The 18,574-nt window shown below is 40.6% G+C and overlaps 3 protein-coding genes and 1 pseudogene across 4 annotated transcripts in view; all 4 read right to left on the minus strand.

Annotated features, from left to right (window-relative positions):
* The window catches only part of LOC119210835 (protocadherin beta-15-like), a 204,715-nt pseudogene that overhangs the window by 169,018 nt on the left and 17,123 nt on the right, over positions 1 to 18,574 (minus strand).
* LOC119210849 (protocadherin gamma-A6) lies at positions 804 to 5,862 on the minus strand. The gene is made up of 2 exons (XM_037461328.2): positions 2,379 to 5,862; positions 804 to 2,270 (listed from the first exon to the last, which is right to left on the minus strand). The coding sequence occupies exons 1-2, from the start codon at positions 3,942 to 3,944 to the stop codon at positions 1,527 to 1,529; spliced, it is 2,310 nt and encodes a 769-aa protein (XP_037317225.2). The 5' UTR covers positions 3,945 to 5,862; the 3' UTR covers positions 804 to 1,526.
* LOC134102928 (protocadherin beta-15-like) overlaps positions 1,646 to 18,574 on the minus strand; it is a 72,254-nt gene continuing 55,325 nt past the window's right edge. Inside the window, exon 2 of one of the 2 annotated variants that reach the window (XM_062560629.1) lies at positions 1,646 to 1,758. In XM_062560629.1, the coding sequence (XP_062416613.1) occupies positions 1,717 to 1,758 (42 nt within the window). In that variant the 3' untranslated portion in view covers positions 1,646 to 1,716. The remainder of the gene's footprint in view (positions 1,759 to 18,574) is intronic. The other variant, XM_062560628.1, reaches the window with a different exon arrangement.
* Positions 13,884 to 18,227, minus strand: LOC134122821 (protocadherin gamma-A11-like). The gene has a single exon (XM_062560669.1). It carries the CDS (start codon positions 16,266 to 16,268, stop codon positions 13,884 to 13,886), a length of 2,385 nt encoding a protein of 794 aa, XP_062416653.1. The 5' UTR covers positions 16,269 to 18,227.

Here is an 18,574-nt window from a genome sequence, read left to right on the forward strand (position 1 = left end):
GACAAGAAAAGGAATACCCAGAGACTTATGTTGTTATAACAATACCGGGCAGTGTAACTTTCCCTCTCCCAGAATGAGAAACTTCAGTTAAAAAAAACTGAATTTTGTAATCAAAATAAGCCATGAATTGAAACTGACATAATTTTCTGTCGTTCTCCAGTTATTGTCAACCACACTACATAAAACATTGATCCAGCTGCCTAGATAACAATCCACCAAAATGAGAATGAAGCTGTAACAAGACTCAACAACACATATGATTAACATTGTAAATCTTTTGATGACAAAACCTCTCTTCCTCATGACAGTCAGTAACAAGCAGAAACGCTCACACAAACACACACACACACTTACTTTGTGGCATGGAAACAAAAAAACAGCTGTTTGGAGTGCAGATAGCAGTTTTAGATAACCGTTTAATTTTCTTACTATGGTGTCTGAAATCTGTATGTGTCCTTATGTTAGAGGCATTGATAAGGTTAATTTGACAATTAATCTCAAAACGTATGGTTAAATTAAGGAAATAAACAAATGTATTCTTTTTATGATGTTTAATTATTAGCGGCAATGGTATTGGAGATGTCAGAGCAAAGACATAAATTTAAGTCTTTGATGTAAACATGGTTCTTTTGTTGCAGTGCCCTGGAAGTTTGTCATGATTGGCAGTTATCGAATATAACTGTCCTACATTCATGTTCTTTGTAAAATGTCATAGGGAAATGTAGAAGTACCACACAATCTTCTCTAGAAGTGTATTTTTCATCAGTGTACACTCGTAATCAGTTTACAAGGGATTCAATTGATAACATGATGCAAAGGTTTTATTATTACTCTGTCATACAATAATCATGTACATTTTGTAAAAACACAACGACTTAGCGCCAGTGTATTCCAAGTAATAAAATCAACAATTAATAAAAGTGTAAAGGCAGTTTTACACAACAAAAGAATAAAAGTAGCAAAGAGAAATATAGAAGTGACAACACAATAATAGTAACCACTAACTTTGGTTAATCAACTGTATTGTTTTCATGAATTCTGGACATGCGCTCATGGTCAAAAAGTTACACCATGCATTTAAAACAGAAAGATATAGAGTGACTACTACTAGATACAAAAACAACAGTAAGAAGAGGCAAGGAAACCAAACAGGCCTGATTAAGTAAAATAACGGGTCTGCGCAAAAAAAAATTCAACTAAAAAATGAAAGTGTTACAAAAAATGGATGTAAATAGAATACTAACTTTATTTATTTTTTAATATCTCATCTACTATTCTCAATAATCCAAAAGGTCTACGCTTGCATGAGTTAAGGTTAGCACAGATATTGACAGTCAGGTGATGGGCAGGTGAGGTTTACATTATAAGCAAAACTCAAAGAACATTAAAATACATTTCCAACAAAATATTGACAGCATATTTATGCACAAATACACTTCTAATATTTGGCAGGCAAAGGGTTGAAATTGAATACAGTGCGCTTGGATTAATTAACAACATCCATAACATATTGCTTTTACTGACTTTTATTTGATCAAGTAACAAGGATGCGCTGCACCTCCCCTCACCTTCAGATTAGCTCTACCTGCACTCGCCTGCCGTAGCGTGTTTTTTTGATAGGCTGCACTTCTTTGCTTCAATGTGTCAGTGTCCGTGCTTGAGCCAAAACGAAAATCGCCTCTCCACGACCCCGTGGTCAAGAAGGAATCAAACCGATCATCTTTCAGCAGGGTCCCACAGTGGCTCAAATCTGTGAAACTAGGGGGGAGGTAAGTTGTGGGGAAAACGGGGAGACCATCAGTGGTTGACCGGTGAACATAACTACGCCTGCAGAGCTTGAAATAAAACACACCACTAATTAGAAGAATTAAAAGAGAGGAAACGGTTGTAAGTGCAACAACCAAATAAAGTGTGAGGTTATCGGTGCTCTGTGACTCATCTGTAAACTCAAAGAGTTCGTTTAAAACAGGCAGCCCGTCGCCAATCATTACGTTGATGGTAGCAGTTGTGGAGAGAGATTCAGGGCCATTATCCTTTATTGAAACGACAATAGTGTGTTTTGGTTCATCGTCCTCCATAAATGTTCGCAGAGTGCGAATTTCTCCTGTATGCAGACCGACCATGAACAAGTTAGGCCGCGTTGCTTTGATTACTTTGTAAGAGAGCCAGGCGTTATGACCAGAGTCGGCGTCCACAGCAACCACCTTAGTTACCAGGTAACCTTTAGGCGCTTCCATTGGCACCATATCCTCGGCAATGAACCCGGTGTTCTGGACAGGATATAGGACAAGCGGCACATTGTCATTTTGGTCTTTGATAAAAACGTTAACAGTACAGGTGGTAGAGAGTGGAGGGCGGCCTCCATCTTGGGCCTTTACCTTAATCTGAAAGTGTGCTGACTGTTCGTAATCGAAGAGGCGGGATGTGAAGAGCTCACCAGTCTCTGAGTTGATGGTGATTAAGGAGGACACCTCTGACTTTGATATTTCGTAGAGTATATGAGCATTAGATCCGTTATCAATATCCACAGCTTTCACTTGCATAACCATTGTGCCAACGGGTTGGTTTTCCAGGATGTTGGCATTGTACTCGCTTTGCGTAAAAGTTGGGGGGTTGTCATTTATATCATTGACTACGATTGTTATAACTTTAACACTAGACAAAGAGGGAGAGCCCGCATCCGTGGCAGTGACTGTAATTTTATACTCAGATTGAAGTTCTCTGTCTAGTATTCCTTCAGTCACTAACATGTAATAGTTTTTGACCTCTGAAACTAACTTAAATGGCACATCGTCCGGGATTGTGCACGTGACACGCCCACTGCTTCCAGTATCCAGGTCATATACATTAATCAGAGCAACCATAGTTCCTGGTTTAGAGTCTTCCTTCAAGTTAGCAGACGCTGACTTTACTTCTATCATTGGTTTGTTGTCATTCACGTCAATGACGTCAATTAAAAGTTTACAGTGAGAGGCCTGACCACCTCCATCTTTGGCCTGGACGTCCAGCTCGTGCATACTAGCCTCTTCGTAGTCAATGACACCTGCCAGGCGAACCACTCCGCTCAAAGGGTTAATTTCAATAACTCCTCCCATCTTGTCTGACAGGTGACTGAATGAGTACGTTATCTCTCCATAAACACTTTCATCGGAATCCGTGGCATTCAGTGTGGCTATGATAGTCCCTGTGGCAGAGTTCTCTGGTACAGATGTTTTGTACACTCGTTGGCTAAAAACTGGGACATTGTCATTGGCGTCCAAAACACGGATCTGAATAGCCGCAGTTCCTGATCTGACTGGATTTCCCCCGTCAATTCCATTGATTTTCAGCACATGTTCAACTTGTGCCTCCCGGTCCAAAGACTTTTTAAGAACTAGCTCAGGATAAGTATTTCCGTTAATCTGGGTACTCATTTCCAGTGCAAAATGATTACTCGGGCTAAGCTTGTATTCACGGACTGAGTTAGTTCCCAGATCAGGGTCATGCGCGCTCTCCAACGGAAAGCGCCTCCCCAAAACAGTGGATTCAACTAAATCAATTTTTATCTCCGATGTAGTGAACACTGGGCTGTTGTCATTTATATCTACAATATCCAAAACTATGCTGTATGCTTGAAGTGGCTCTTCAACTAAGAGTTGATACTGCAGGATGCAGACACTGGCTTGCACGCACAGCTCCTCTCGGTCAATCCGTTGGCTGATCAAAAGATTGCCTGACGCAGTGTCCAGTTCACAAAGCTGATTAGTTCCTTCTGCAACAACGCGGGCTCGACGAGCTTCAAGCTCCGTCACCTTCAGATCCAGATCGCGTGCAACATTCCCGATAACCGAACCCCGCAGCATCTCCTCTGGAAGGATGTAACGGATTTCTCCAAACGAAACAACAAAAAGGAGCCACAACCATAAAAAATGAGGCCACTGTTTAAAGTTTAATGGCAGATGCATTATTAAATGTGCTTTCGGAAAAAAAATGTACTGTCGACACTATAGCTAAATACTAAATATATACATCCAAAAATCGAACTGAAAATGCTGCTGTAATCCAATGGTTGCCTGCTTCTCTATCTGAGTTAATCATGCTCTAGAGAAGCTGTCTGCTCAGATTCCTCTCTCTCTGTCCCAATTTCTCTCTCACACACACACAATCTCTCTCGCTTTCTCTCTCTCTCTCTCTCACGCCCAGCCTCTATCTCTCTTTCTCTCCCTCCTTCACATACAGCAGCAAGCATAAACAGCCGTCGGCTCTACCCCAATGCTCCAGTTCCACTGACACAGATGATGGGAGGCACGCCATAGCAGCCATGAGTCAGACATTACCAAGGAGCGTCACCAAGAGACCGGGAGAAGTATTACAACAGTGGAGAAGGTGCAATGAACATCACCTTACATTGTGGACAACATAAGAACAGTCCGTTCTCAGAACTTGATGTAGCGTAATTAAACTAAAACAGACATACTACTACCAAGGAGACCGGGGAAACTTCTGGCCTGACGTTTAAAGTAAATGCAGAACGTAAGATCAATACTAGTAATTGAGTCTGAGAAAGGTAGAATAATTAATAACCCACAAGAAATAATCAACACTTTTCAGACATTTTATTCTAAATTGTACGCATCAGAAAGTCCAGCCACATTCACACACTCCACCATTTCCTAAGTAAGTTAGAAATACCGCTCCTTAGATCGCAAAACATGATCTTAACTCCCCAATTGTAATCTCTAAGCTGTCAGAGGCCATAGACAGTATGAAAGGAGGAAAAGCCCCAGGCCCGACAGCATTCCTATTGAAATTTACAAAAGATTTAAGAATATGCTACTGGTCCCTTTACAGAATATGTTTCAAGAATCACTTGGAAATGATGAGCTGGCCCCATCTCTGTGAAGTGCACTCAAAACATTGATATTAAAACCAAGTAAGCCCTCCCCAAAGTGTGAATCCTACCGTCCTAATCACTAACGATGCAAAAATGATAGCAAAAATACTTGCTAGAAGGTTGGAGAAACATATGCCATCTATTGTGGACCAAAATGGATTTCCTAAAGGAAAACAGGGCTCTCACAATATTCGTAGAATGATCAAAATCATAAACGCCAAGAAAGAAATACCTGAGGGGCAGTGATAGGCTTGATGTGGAGAAGACCTTTGATAGGGTTGAGCATGAATATTTATTTGAAGTGAGTAGCCGCTTTGGAGTAGGCGACTACTTCCTTAGCTGGGTCAAAATCCTATATCATAACTCGAGTGCTTCAGTAATGACTAACTATATGGTATCAAAACCGCTCTCTCTTTTTAGACACACGGTTATTGAACCGTTATCAATGGCAATTATAGTCAATAGTGAGGTAACCGGGACTAAAATGAATTGATACTGAGAATAAAACACGATTATTTGCTGCTAATATAGTGCTCTTCCTGATGGACGATTTTGGATCAATTGGATCAATACCTTCTTTATTAAATGTAATAGAAACATATGGCAATTTCTCAGCCTATGAGGTTAATGCATCCAAGTCTACAATCGTATTTTTGAAAAAATCTGAGAGAATAATCCCACCACTAAAAGCACCATTTAGGAATATTGTGGACAGTTTTACATACCTTGGTATTGAAATAACGCCTACAATAGAATCTATTGTAGCGACTAACTATAATCCTGTGTACTGTGAGTCAGTAGTTGAATCCATTAATAGATGGAAATCCTTGCCAATTTCCATGATTGGGTGTATTAATACTCTGAAGATGAATATTCTTCCTAAATTGCTCTACCTTTTTAAAAACATCCCACTCGCTCCTCCTAATTTCTTTACTAAAATGAAACAGCTTTTTGGTAAATACATTTGGAACAATAGCGCATGACACTTCTATACTTACCGTAAGACAGCGAGGGGTTGAAACAGGGATACTATTGAGCTGCCCAAGTATGGGTTTGCTCATATTGGTTTGAACACCACTCAACGCGGCACTGCATATTGTGTGTGTCGCGCGATTATTACGTCACTGAACGTGTTGTGGAGATGCGCGCAGAGTAAAAAAAAAAGAAAAAAAGAGCTGAGCTGACAGAGGAAAGAGCAGTTGTTGTGAGTCACATGGCGCAGGCAGAAAATTCTGTTCGGAGCCTTTCATACTTTTTAAACTAAAAAAGTGTGTCAATGGCGAAATTTGCAATGTCAACGTAACCTGACACGGGAGCACCACGTTGTCCCGTTTTGACGTAAAGACCGTAAGGAGCCTCCAGCTGCTCATGTTTACTCGTCATCCAGCTGAACAAGCTAGCGCTGGCTCGCTGATAACCGCAGTAAAGCAGTGAGCAAGACTAAAGACACGTTTTTACTTACTCGCCTTTTTTGGACCATTCATTTTTCTATCCGTTGTCATGTAACGTTATATACTTTGTGCTTTGTCCCATATCAGTTAATCATTTGCCTATTTTTTAGCTGTATTTAGATGGGGTGTATTCTTTTAATTAACTTGCACTGATGGCAATATTTTAATGAACAAGCTTCAAGTGAACTGTGTGTGTGCGTTTGAGTATGTGAGTGTAGTGTAAATTCAGATTAAACAAAACGTAAGTAGATGATGCATCAGAGAAAAAGCACCAAGGATAGAGGCATGACAAAATATATGGAGCTCCGTTAAAGTCACAGGTAAGAGCTTACCGTTGCTTTAATATTAATAGGTAAATACAATAAGAGATCATTCAAGCTGGGAGATATATATAAGGGGACGTACATGGGCAGTCCTTCGTGGTTCAACAAAACTAACAAAGAGGCCACCAAAATGAGACGCAAATTATGTTTGTGGTTGGTGTTTAAATAACCTGTGCTTGGTGAAAAATGCCGTCAGAAAATAATTAAGGAGCTAAAAAACTGTCCGGTATAGGCCATTAGGAAACACTGATAAAAGGCAAGGCATTGTATGCCCACATTTCTGATTATTACCCATTTACGCAAAAAAAAGTAAAATATTTGACATACGTGCATGTGTCATCTTCTGACAAAGGCTAAAAAAGTGTCATCTCCAAACACTTCAGCAAAGTCTGATGGACTTTTCCTCAGAGTCTCAGTAGGAGCTAGCGCAAATCGTGGCAGTGGCAACTCGCTGAGGCACTTCCTGTTGCAGGCTGCGGTGCCGCGGTGATTCGTGGCAACTGCCTCGACTCTGTGGCAACTGCCGCGGTGATTCGTGGCAACTGCCTCGATTCTGTGGCAACTGCCTCAACTCTGTGGCAACTGCCTCGACCCCGAGGCAGCTGCCACGACTTCACGACAGCTGCGTCGACTTTGCGGTAGTGGTGCCTCGGCGCTTTGCCGTTTTTACGACAACTGCCTCGACTTGTCGGCAGTGGTGCCTCGACACTTGCCGTTTTTGTTTGCCAAATAGGTGACATTTATGTTTTATAATTGGCCAGCAGGTGACAATACAATACGCCCTTTAACAGTACTAGTGTTATTTGTAATTTATTTAGTCATAAAACGCCGATAAGTGATACAATGGCTTGCCGTTTAAGTCCAGCTGAACTACTACGGGCACGTGTTGCCTTGGTAACAGTAAACACATTTAAAATATAGATAAGAGTATTAGTATAAGAGTATTAGTATTAATATAACCAGCTAGTGGTAATAGGAAGACATAAGTTGTGTACTCTTGCATATCTATCTACATAGCTTACATATGTAAATTCCAATTATAGTTATGGTGACACCTACCACTAAGTATGTAGTTTCTATTTGTCTTGGTAGGTAAATCAAATTGACATAAATTCATTCCACACAAGAGGTTTACAATGCAAGCCCAAACATTTTTTTTCATTGTGGAAGGTCACCCTTTTGGCAAAGGTCATTTTGAGGCAAATCTTTTAATTCAAAATGCTTCATATATTTATATATTTTCAATTGCACATCTCAAGGTGTGCGTCCACTAGTTTGAGCAAATTGTCAGCACTACTGTTGCTCAAACTTTGCAAATGCTTTCAAATTTTTTTCATCTAGCATTGCAGTGCAGAACTTTTGGTAGTGCTTCTTTTGTTCGAAAATAAAGGTAAAAAGCTCCGCTGGAGAGTCCTCGTTTAGGTCATCTTCCCAATTGTGGAGGTCATGAAGAGTTTCCTCTTGTTCTTCCTCTTCCATGGGAAGGACAGCGGGAAGTTTGTCGTAACAAATTAATTATTAAAAGTTATAGAGCATTTGAGGTACAAATTAAACAAATACAATAATGAATTAATAATACATGAAAATCTGTTTCATTTAACACTTAAAAGTGTAATCTTTACTTTGTGAAATAATGGGTATGTGATTATATGAACAAACCATCAATACCCATTTAAAATTGAATATCAGTATATAATCTGAGTTACCAGTATTTACATCTATATAAATTACTGGACTCAAAATCATCTCTGTAATTGCATCTTGGTTTTTTATTGCAAAGATTTGAACATTTCTTACCACTACTTTGCTTTCTCTGTCACCTCCTGACGTGTCTTCAGCAATGCGAAAGATATTATGTCTTTGAATGAACTACCAGATTCTGTGATTACAGTGATGCCAACTTGACGTGCAAAACCGCTGTTAGCCAGCATTGTGACAGTCAAGTAAGTGATGTTGCAGATACGCATGCTCACCAACAATTAAATTACACTCCATTTAGAATGAATGAAAAAAAGATTAAACGGAACTTGTCGATTTATTTTTTTTGATCAGCTTGGACAAATCATGTTGTTGGTATATTATGCCTGCAGATGATGAATCTGTGTTGTATTATAGCATTGTCGTAATCAAGAGGCAGGACTAGAGGGTCTCTTGTTATTTTGCCAATATCTGTGGCGTGAATAGAAATGCAAAGAGTATTTGTTCATTTTGCGTGTGTGTGGCAAACTTTGATCAAGTCTTTGCACTTTGGAAATAGTACGTATAATTTAATAGCTGATTTCACCAAATAAATATCAATTGTTTAGGCTAGAACACATAAATCACATTGAAATACTTCAACAATGAGTCAAACACACAATTGGATTTGTTTGGAGGTTTAAAAGTAAATTAGACAATGATATACAATTTTACACATAACATACATTAACAACATACGTATGGAAGTAAATCTGTGCCATCGGGGGTTGAAATAAAAAGTTGATTGAATTTCTAGCACTGAATATTTATGCATTGAAATTATGTACCTGAATGTTTTTCAACATTAAAACACCGCAAAAAAATTCAACCTAAAAAAAAAAAATGTTGAAATATTCGAAATGGAGGCTACAATATTCAACCGCAAAAAATTCAACCTTGGCACACCAATATGCGGAGGCTACAATATTCAACCCAAATAAATTCAACCTTGGCACACCAGCATCCGGGACACTAAGGAAGAGCAATCGATTCTAGATTCAAGATCAGGAGCGTGCGTCAAGCTAAAGGAGCGAGCACCCAAAACACCTTCGGCTTTGGATTGTAAACATGTCCAATAATAACGGGGCTTTAACTCTTCTTCATGTCATCAGTGTGGTTTGTGTCTGTAAGATTCCGTGTTAGACAGCTGACATTTGTACATTAACAGACTGTGTTGGACATGAACTAAGCGGAAGTTAAACGAGAGCGTACAGCCGCTCACATACGCCTCTTCTTCTAGTTTTGAATTCATTTAATGATGCTGAGATCCTTGGACAAGCTGTTAGGAGTGATTGGCGGAGTTTTGAAAACCAGGAACGCGCTTGAAGAGGCAGATGAGCCGCTGTATCGTAGTGGGGGGGGGGGGCAGCGGCTTTAGCGGAGCGTGCAGACGCATAAACCCGACAGGACATGCAGGAATAACCGCAGTAGCGTCGGTGGAAGGATCCTTTTTCACAGCGGCACAAGCCGATCTCAGTTGGGTATTAAGCGACATTCAAAGTCCACGTAACGTTAAATGAGTCTTCGTGGCCATGGGTAAACGTTATTGAGGATCTGGCACAACACAGCGACCTGCAAGTAGCGCAGAGTCTTACATAAAGGGATGTACGTCTTAATGCGAGGCTTTAGAATTTATCTCAAAGGGATCCTGTATTTGCTCGTAAAGTCTGAAACGAGAACCCATTTTTCAGTGACGGTGTTACGTGCCTACTGGTTTTTGAACTACTGGTTTGGCTACGGGTGCGTGTTTGTTTTCCCCCGGTGTTACGTGCCTACTGGTTTTTGAACCTACTGGTTTGGCTACGGGTGCGTGTTTGTTTCCCCCCGGCAGGCAGGTGTTGTCTGCCTCCGTCACTTGAGTCGTCACACATTTGCAAACATATTGTTCTGAAAATGTTCAAAAATGCATCCCATATCCATTGCAGCGATTACGATTGTATAAGTGAGCACTACGTCACTGCCAAGTATGAAGAAATACATAAAAGAACATTTATTAAAAGTCCGCCACAACCGGGATTCGAACCGTGTCGCGCAAAATAACGTAGTGCCACAGAGCGGCTGTGCTACCCACTCGGCCAACCGAGCTTAAGGGATTTCAGTTGATTTGTATATTTTAATAGAGTTGTAAATCGTCAGTGGCAAGCAAACGTTTTGGTTTAGGGTGAACATTATATGTTCTTTTATGTATTTCTTCATACGTTGCCACACTGATGGCATGAAGAAGAGTTAAAGTCCCGTTATTATTGGACATGGATACAATCCGAAGCCGAAGGTGTTTGGGTGCTCGCTCCTTTAGCTTGACGCACGCTCCTGATCTTGAATCTAGAATCGATTGCTCTTCCTTAGTGTCCCGTATGCTGGTTTGCCAAGGTTGAATTTATTTGGGTTGAATATTGTAGCCTCCGCATATTGGTGTGCCAAGGTTGAATTTTTTGCGGTTGAATATTGTAGCCTCCATTTCGAATATTTCAACATTTTTTTTTTTTAGGTTGAATTTTTTTGCGGTGTTTTAATGTTGAAAAACATTCAGGTACATAATTTCAATGCATAAATATTCAGTGCTAGAAATTCAATCAACTTTTTATTTCAACCCCCGATGGCACAGATTTACTTCCATAGGATATACTTAAATGAATAGTCAGTATATGAATCAACTACGATTTTTACAATCATATGTTTAAAATTGGTCATTTTGTTGCAATGGCTATCCTGACCATTCTCTCCTTCCCTATGATTTCAAGTTAACATGCTCAAAAGCAGCCTTTACTGATATCAAAACAGTGGATTCTCTCTCACTCTAATGTAATTGTTGGTTGTTCTGTTCATATTTTTCAGCTTCGAATTAGTAAATCAAAATTGATCAAAGTTCTTTGAACTAAGATTTGCCATTCTATAAAGATGTAGGTTTGCTCGGCTCCTGTCCCATAGTGGATTTTGAAGAATAGAGGCAGTTATCTGAAATCATTAAAAGTTAAGTTCTGTTTTTTAGTTACATCCCCACAATATTTGAAATTTGTAAGCGTGGATTTTGTTTCTTAGCTTGGATGATTAACCAGAATAAATTCATAGAACTATGCGGTTTTATCATCGCAACTCGGACTTCACAACATTTTTGGAAATTATTGGATTACACCAACGGAAGATTGGTGTGACATAGATAAAAGTGTGAAAAAATAAAACAAAATGGTTCATAAGAGACCACTGCTGTTGACTATCAAGGGCCGAGAAATAACATTTTCCACTGTTTGGTTTTTGTTTGAGTGTTGAGGATTTATGATATGAGTGCAAAGCCATGTTAAATAGCTAACGTAATGACGTCACATTGAAACACGTGTGCCTGCATGCACCTGGATGCTGATGTAAATGTCACCTAATATAAAATAAGGGGAGCAGTGTGATTGAGTTTAGTTCATTTTGTATAGTTATTTATTGGTTGCTGTGGTTTCCATATATTGTTTGCTGTGATTTTCTTATATTTATTGCTGTGGTTTGGCGTTATTGTATGTAGCTGTGGACTGTATTTTTTCCCTTCTCTCACGAACTGAAACACTAATTGACACACCTGTAGAACCCCGTTCATCAGCTCCGATTTGCCAGCTAAGTAGATCTCTCCCAATAAAAGGAGGCTAGATCTCTTTCCAGGGGGGGCTGGACGGATGGACGTGCTGTGTGCTGCATGGAGTAGCAGCGGATTGGATTACTGAGCTTGCGTTCTCGCCGAGTCACTGCTAGCTGGATCTCCTGTGCCCTGCTGGAGCCGATCCCTAGACTCTGCAAGGTCAACGCTCGCAAACCCCTAACTTAAGGAGCCCTATCCAGCAGCTGACGGCAGAGCCGCGGAGCCGCAATATTGTGGATGGGCCACATGAAGCGTATTGAAGGAGCAGAGCGGCAAAACAGAATTCCTGGTCCCGGAGTTATTCATGTGGAACGGACTTTTTGAAACGCCGTGGGAGTGAGCCATCCTGTGCCGGCGGCCGAAGAAAACCCGGAGCTAACTCCAGTCTGGACCGAACTTTAATAGTGTTTTACCCTGGATTGAATCATCCCTCGGGTTTAATTGTCTCCTGGGTTTTTCACTTGAGATGTTGTTTTAATGTTTTAAACTTAACTTAAATAGAAATAAATTATTCTTTTTTATACATAAATATTTTTTGTCTGGTCATTTCTCGCTGTGTTGGTGTGGCCCGGGAATCTAGATTTATTTAAAAGTAGAAAGCTTCTTTTCAAAGAAAGCAAAGGGGCTACATAAACATTCACTGTCAGTGCGAGTTCTGAGACCAAAGAGACGATGACTGTCTGTCCTTTTTCTCCCGTGAATATATTATACTAGAAGGTATTAACTAACCACGTTGGCGACTGTACTAACGCTAGACTGCTGTATCTAACGCTATATTGAGAAAGAGGCAGTGACCCATTTAGGCCCCGATGACAAGTGTACCACTAAAAAACTTTTTTCGACTGCAAATCTACAATCATGGTGAAACAAGCTGAATACAAAACCTTGCTACAACAGTTAATGATGGATTGAAATTGGCTTTGAACTTTTCTAAAAAGGAGTATTATATAAAACCTCCTTTGCCACTAGAGCACAAATTAAAGTTGATGCACTAGACAAATACATGCATGCTAAAACAACCATTTGTGGCAAGCTGTCACACAATTAAAGACCGATCATATTAAACACAGTCAATCCAGTTATAACAAGCAGGTGTTACTTGGATGTACTAGAACAACATATCTAAATAACCTAGAAGGAAACATCCCTCATGTCAACAGGAGATGTCTGGACTTCAAAAACAAAGCATATAATGAAAAATGTCAGGTATTCATCGAAAATATGTGAAACATTCACAATCATTGCAGAAAAGTCTCTGTGAAAGACACTACACTGCTGAACAAAAAACTGACTGAACTACATTGTTTCTATTCTCTCTACAATTTTGTACGGATCATTATTTTCTGTATGTCATGATGACAGTAAGACCAGAGAGCAGTAAGTAATAACTAAACCAAGACAGGAGGAAGCATGAAGTAACACCTGTTACATTTGAGTAGACTGGATTTAAATGGAAAGACATTCACTAAAGGTGATGCCGTGAACAAACAACACAAGAGTGTATGGACTCCCAGACTTGTAAATCCAAACATTTAGCTGATGGGTATTACGTAAAAGTTACTTTCCCCTTAGTAATTGTACCACTAATGTCTACAATGTACAATGTCTATGTGGCAGACTCCTCAGTCAAAAGGCAGGTGCACCTGTGTTGCAGTCAAAACAAGAGAAGATCATGACTGACCTCTAAAATAATTGGCCCATGTTACAACTAAATTTAAAAGGCTTAATGGACTGACAGAAGGAAAGACAGTGATAGGATGGACATGATAAAACCAAAACATTATGGCTAACAAATTGAGGGAACCGCTTTGGTTTCAGGATGTACATGTTTGAGAATGAATTAGTATGATTTTACTGTTTTAAAAAAAAAAGAAACATATTCATACCTCTAAAGACTCCTCCGTTTCGCCAAACACATCAGCGAAATCACTTGGACTTTTCCTCAGAGTCGGGTCAGCAGGCAGAGTGTTGTCATTGTAAGATGACACGAACTTAAAGTCACTGGTTCTTGAACCTGTTGTCAGGTACGCGTCATAATTGTAAGTGCTGCGTAAAGTTCCTGTTCCGTCCACGTCTCCGTAATTAGGAGGGAGATACGCGCTGGGGATGGCAACTGCTCCATCAAACAACAGTCTGGGCTTTCTCCTGCGACAAAACCTCACACCGAGGATGATGATGATGAAGGTCAGAAAAAAGGTGGATACGGACACCAGCGCGATGATCAGATAAGAGGTCAGTTTGGAGTTCTTCTCGTCATAAGAAATATCCTTCAGTTCTGGCACCTCAGCCAAGTTATCAGAAATAAGTAAATACATGGAACATGTGGCAGAGAGAGAGGGCTGTCCGTTATCTTTCACCGACACAATGAGGTTCTGCTTCATGCTGTCAGATTCAGAAATGTCCCGCTGAGTCCTGATTTCTCCGCTGTGGAGACCGATAGTGAAAAGTCCCGGATCAGTGGATTTGACGATATGATAGGACAGCCAGGCATTCTGTCCGGAGTCCGCGTCCACCGCGATCACTTTGGACACCAGAGAGCCTCCGTGCGCAGCTTTGGGGACCAGCTCGGTCATGAAAGAGTTTCCCTCCGGGTTGGGGTACAGTATCTGAGGAGAGTTGTCGTTCACATCCGATACGAACACACTGACGCTCACGTTGCTGCTGAGCGGAGGAGACCCGTTGTCTCTGGCCATCACGTGGACTTTAAAGCTCCTGAACTGCTCATAATCAAATGACCTCACAGCGTGGACGACCCCCGTGTCTCCGTTAACAGACAGATAGGAGGATACCGGGGCTCCGTTCACCTCACCGGGTAACAGAGAATAAATCACGGTACCGTTTTGTCTCCAGTCGGGGTCTCGAGCGGTAACGGAACATAAAGTGGAGCCAGCTTTGTTATTTTCAGTCACATAAGCGCTGTAGGATTGTTCCTCAAACACAGGTGGGTTGTCGTTGATGTCTGCTACAGACAACTGAACAGTTTTAGAGGAGGACAGAGGTGGAGAGCCCTCATCAGTGGCAGTGATTGTAATGTTGTATGCAGACTCTAGTTCACGGTCCAGTTGTCCTGCGGTCACCAGAGAATAATAGTTTTTGAGAGAAGGAACCAACTTAAAAGGGACGTTTTGCTGAATGGAGCAGCGGACCTGTCTGTTAGCCTCGGAGTCTCTATCCTGCACGTTAACGATGCCCACCTCAGTACCAGGTGCCGTATCCTCTGGAATGGGATTCGTTAGTGATTTCAAACTAACTACAGGGATGTTGTCATTCACATCAGTAATAGCAATTATTACCTTTGCATAAGACGACAGCCCTAATCCATCTTTTGCTTTGACGCGTATTTCAAACGATCTCGTAGTTTCATAATCAACAATCCCAATTACTCGAATCTTACCGACATTACGATCTATACTAAATACCTTCTTCACGTCATCAGAAACATGTCCAAATTCATACGTCACGTCACCATTTACCCCCTCGTCTGCGTCACTAGCACTCACTGTGACCACTACAGTACCAGGAGGAGAGTTTTCAGGCAGACTGGCTTTATAAACGGCCTGACTAAACACTGGGGCGTTATCATTAGCATCCAGTACAGTGACGTGTATGACGACAGTACCTGATCTCAGAGGAGAACCTCCATCTAAAGCTGTGAGGATCAAATCGATCGCGTGTTGTTTTTCACGATCAAGCTCTTTTTCAAGAACGAGCTCTAATGTATTCCCATCTGCAGCCAAAACGAAATTAGCGTTATTTTTAAGGCTGTATTGCTGAACTGAATTCTGTCCTACATCCGTATCGTGCGCCTCTTCGATCGCAAAACGAGCTCCCCTGTCTGCCGATTCTCTAATTTCTATATTGATCAAGTCTTCCTTAAATTGTGGGGAATTATCATTAACATCTTGGATGTGTAGATTTATTAAATGGAGCTCGAGAGGATTCTCCAGCACAAGCTCGTGTTTTAGGATGCACGAAGCCTTTTCTCCACAAAGCCCCTCTCGGTCAATCCTGTAGGCGACAATCAACTCTCCGTTATTCAAGTTTATGTCACAGTAACGCTTTTCAGTCCCATCCGCTTCCATGCGGGCTCTTCTGATGGACAGTGCACCCCTATCGAGCCCAAGATCCTTGGCCACATTTCCAATAATTGATCCTCGTTTCATCTCTTCTGGAAAAGAATAGCTCAGGTCTCCATTAGCGACATGCGCAAAAAGCAGAACGAAATAGAAGCCACACGTCGGAAACGCGATCATTTTCGAAAGCATATTCGATGGATTATCCAGAATAGGTGGAGGAATGAAGCCAAAAATAACATTCAACCACACGGAAAGAAATACCAGGTCCAATATGTTTGTTCTTATCGTATCACAGGAGCAAGAATGAGGTTCCACGCCAGAGGAGAGTCATTCAACAACTTAAGGCTGGTGTATAGCGCCACCGTGAGTGAAGTTTAACAAAAACATGAATAATAATCAGAGGTGTCAAAAGTATTCAGATGCATTACTCAAGTAGAAGTATAGATACTAGGTTTTGAAAATACTTTTGTAGAAGTGGAAGTATGAGCTTAAGCTTTTTACTCAAGTAAAAGTATAAAAGTACTGGTTTTAAAGCTACTTAAAGTAAATAAGTAAAAGTATTGAACGGGAAAAAATGTCCATTAAGAACAAACAGTCCGTCAGTCCGTTACAACACGATGGCTTCAGGTCACGTGACCTGCCTGATGATGGAAACATGGCGACAGTTAGAGAGGCGACGCTACAACAACAGAGGGACACACGTATCGACCCGCATGCTGTATGAAGAAAAAAACATGTTAGAGTGACAGCTAAATGACACGAGTCAGAGGACACACACGTTGTTCCCATCGATTAAACTGCAGTGTCTCCCCATGGTTTACTACTTCATGGGGGGCGCATCGCTTTTATAATGATGGGGAGCGGTCGGTTATCAAAATATTGAACAAATACAGAATCCCTTAGTGTTCATTTCTAAAGCATCGCATTAAGACATACGCCACTTTATTGAAGACGCTGCGCTACTTGCAAGTCGCTGTGTTGTCCCAGATTATCAATAAAGTTAGAAAAAACATATACAGCCAACCCATGGTCATGAAGACTCACTTAACGTTACATGGACTTTGCATGAGGAGGCGGAGGCGGGTTCATGTCGCTAAATACCAACTGAGATCAACTTGTACCGCGACCACCGATCTGCCTCCTGAAAAAGATCCTTCACCACCTTTACGCACCTAGCGTCACACTGATTTGCGTCATGTGATAAACCAATAAGGTGTCTGGGTGGTAAATGTTTACACTTCTCATTCAACCACAATCAAATTCACGCAATCCCGACGGCGCGATTTATCCGGATAGTTTTTTGTGTGTTTTTGAACGGTGACAAGCCGGAAAACCTTCCGAAATTAAATAGGAGTAACGAGGCGATTTTTTAAATGTAAGAAGTAGAAAGTACAAATATTTGCGCGAAAATGTAAGGAGTAGAAGTAAAAAGTCGTCTGAAAAATAAATACTCAAGTATAGATACCCAAAAAATTAAGTACAGTAACGAAGTATTTGTACTTCGTTACTTGACATCTCAGATAATAATGCATTAAAAGGGTGCGCTTCCAGTTTACTTTTTCCTGTTTAACATTTATGTTTATTAGTGAATAACAAACACCACACCCGCACATGCAGTAAACCTTAAGGTTCAATCCAGGAAACAGCAGAGCAACAATGTCAACAAATTAGTATATGCAAACTAGACCTAAATGAATATTCAGTATATAAACAAACTATGAACATTACGATATATACAATCATGATAGGTTAAAAATTGTTGAATTTTCTTTTGCAAAGGTATATCCTGACCTGTATATATCTTTCCTCCACCATGATGACATATTAACCTGCAAAACTGAGCCTTTGCTGACATTGGAACAGTGGATTCTCGCTCACACTAATTATGGAAGTAAATCTGTGCCATCGGGGGTTGAAATAAAAAGTTGATTGAATTTCTAGCACTGAATATTTATGCATTGAAATTATGTACCTGAATGTTTTTCAACATTAAAACACCGCAAAAAAATTTAACCTAAAAAAAAAAAATGTTGAAATATTCGAAATGGAGGCTACAATATTCAACCGCAAAAAATTCAACCTTGGCACACCAATATGCGGAGGCTACAATATTCAACCCAAATAAATTCAACCTTGGCAAACCAGCATCCGGGACACTAAGGAAGAGCAATCGATTCTAGATTCAAGATCAGGAGCGTGCGTCAAGCTAAAGGAGCGAGCACCCAAACACCTTCGGCTTCGGATTGTATCCATGTCCAATAATAACGGGACTTTAACTCTTCTTCATGCCATCAGTGTGGCAACGTATGAAGAAATACATAAAAGAACATATAATGTTCACCCTAAACCAAAACGTTTGCTTGCCACTGACGATTTACAACTCTATTAAAATATACAAATCAACTGAAATCCCTTAAGCTCGGTTGGCCGAGTGGGTAGCACAGCCGCTCTGTGGCACTACGTTATTTTGCGCGACACGGTTCGAATCCCGGTTG

Source organism: Pungitius pungitius, chromosome 2, assembly GCF_949316345.1.
Source record: "Pungitius pungitius chromosome 2, fPunPun2.1, whole genome shotgun sequence".
In the NCBI taxonomy this organism is placed as follows: Eukaryota; Metazoa; Chordata; class Actinopteri; order Perciformes; family Gasterosteidae; genus Pungitius; species Pungitius pungitius.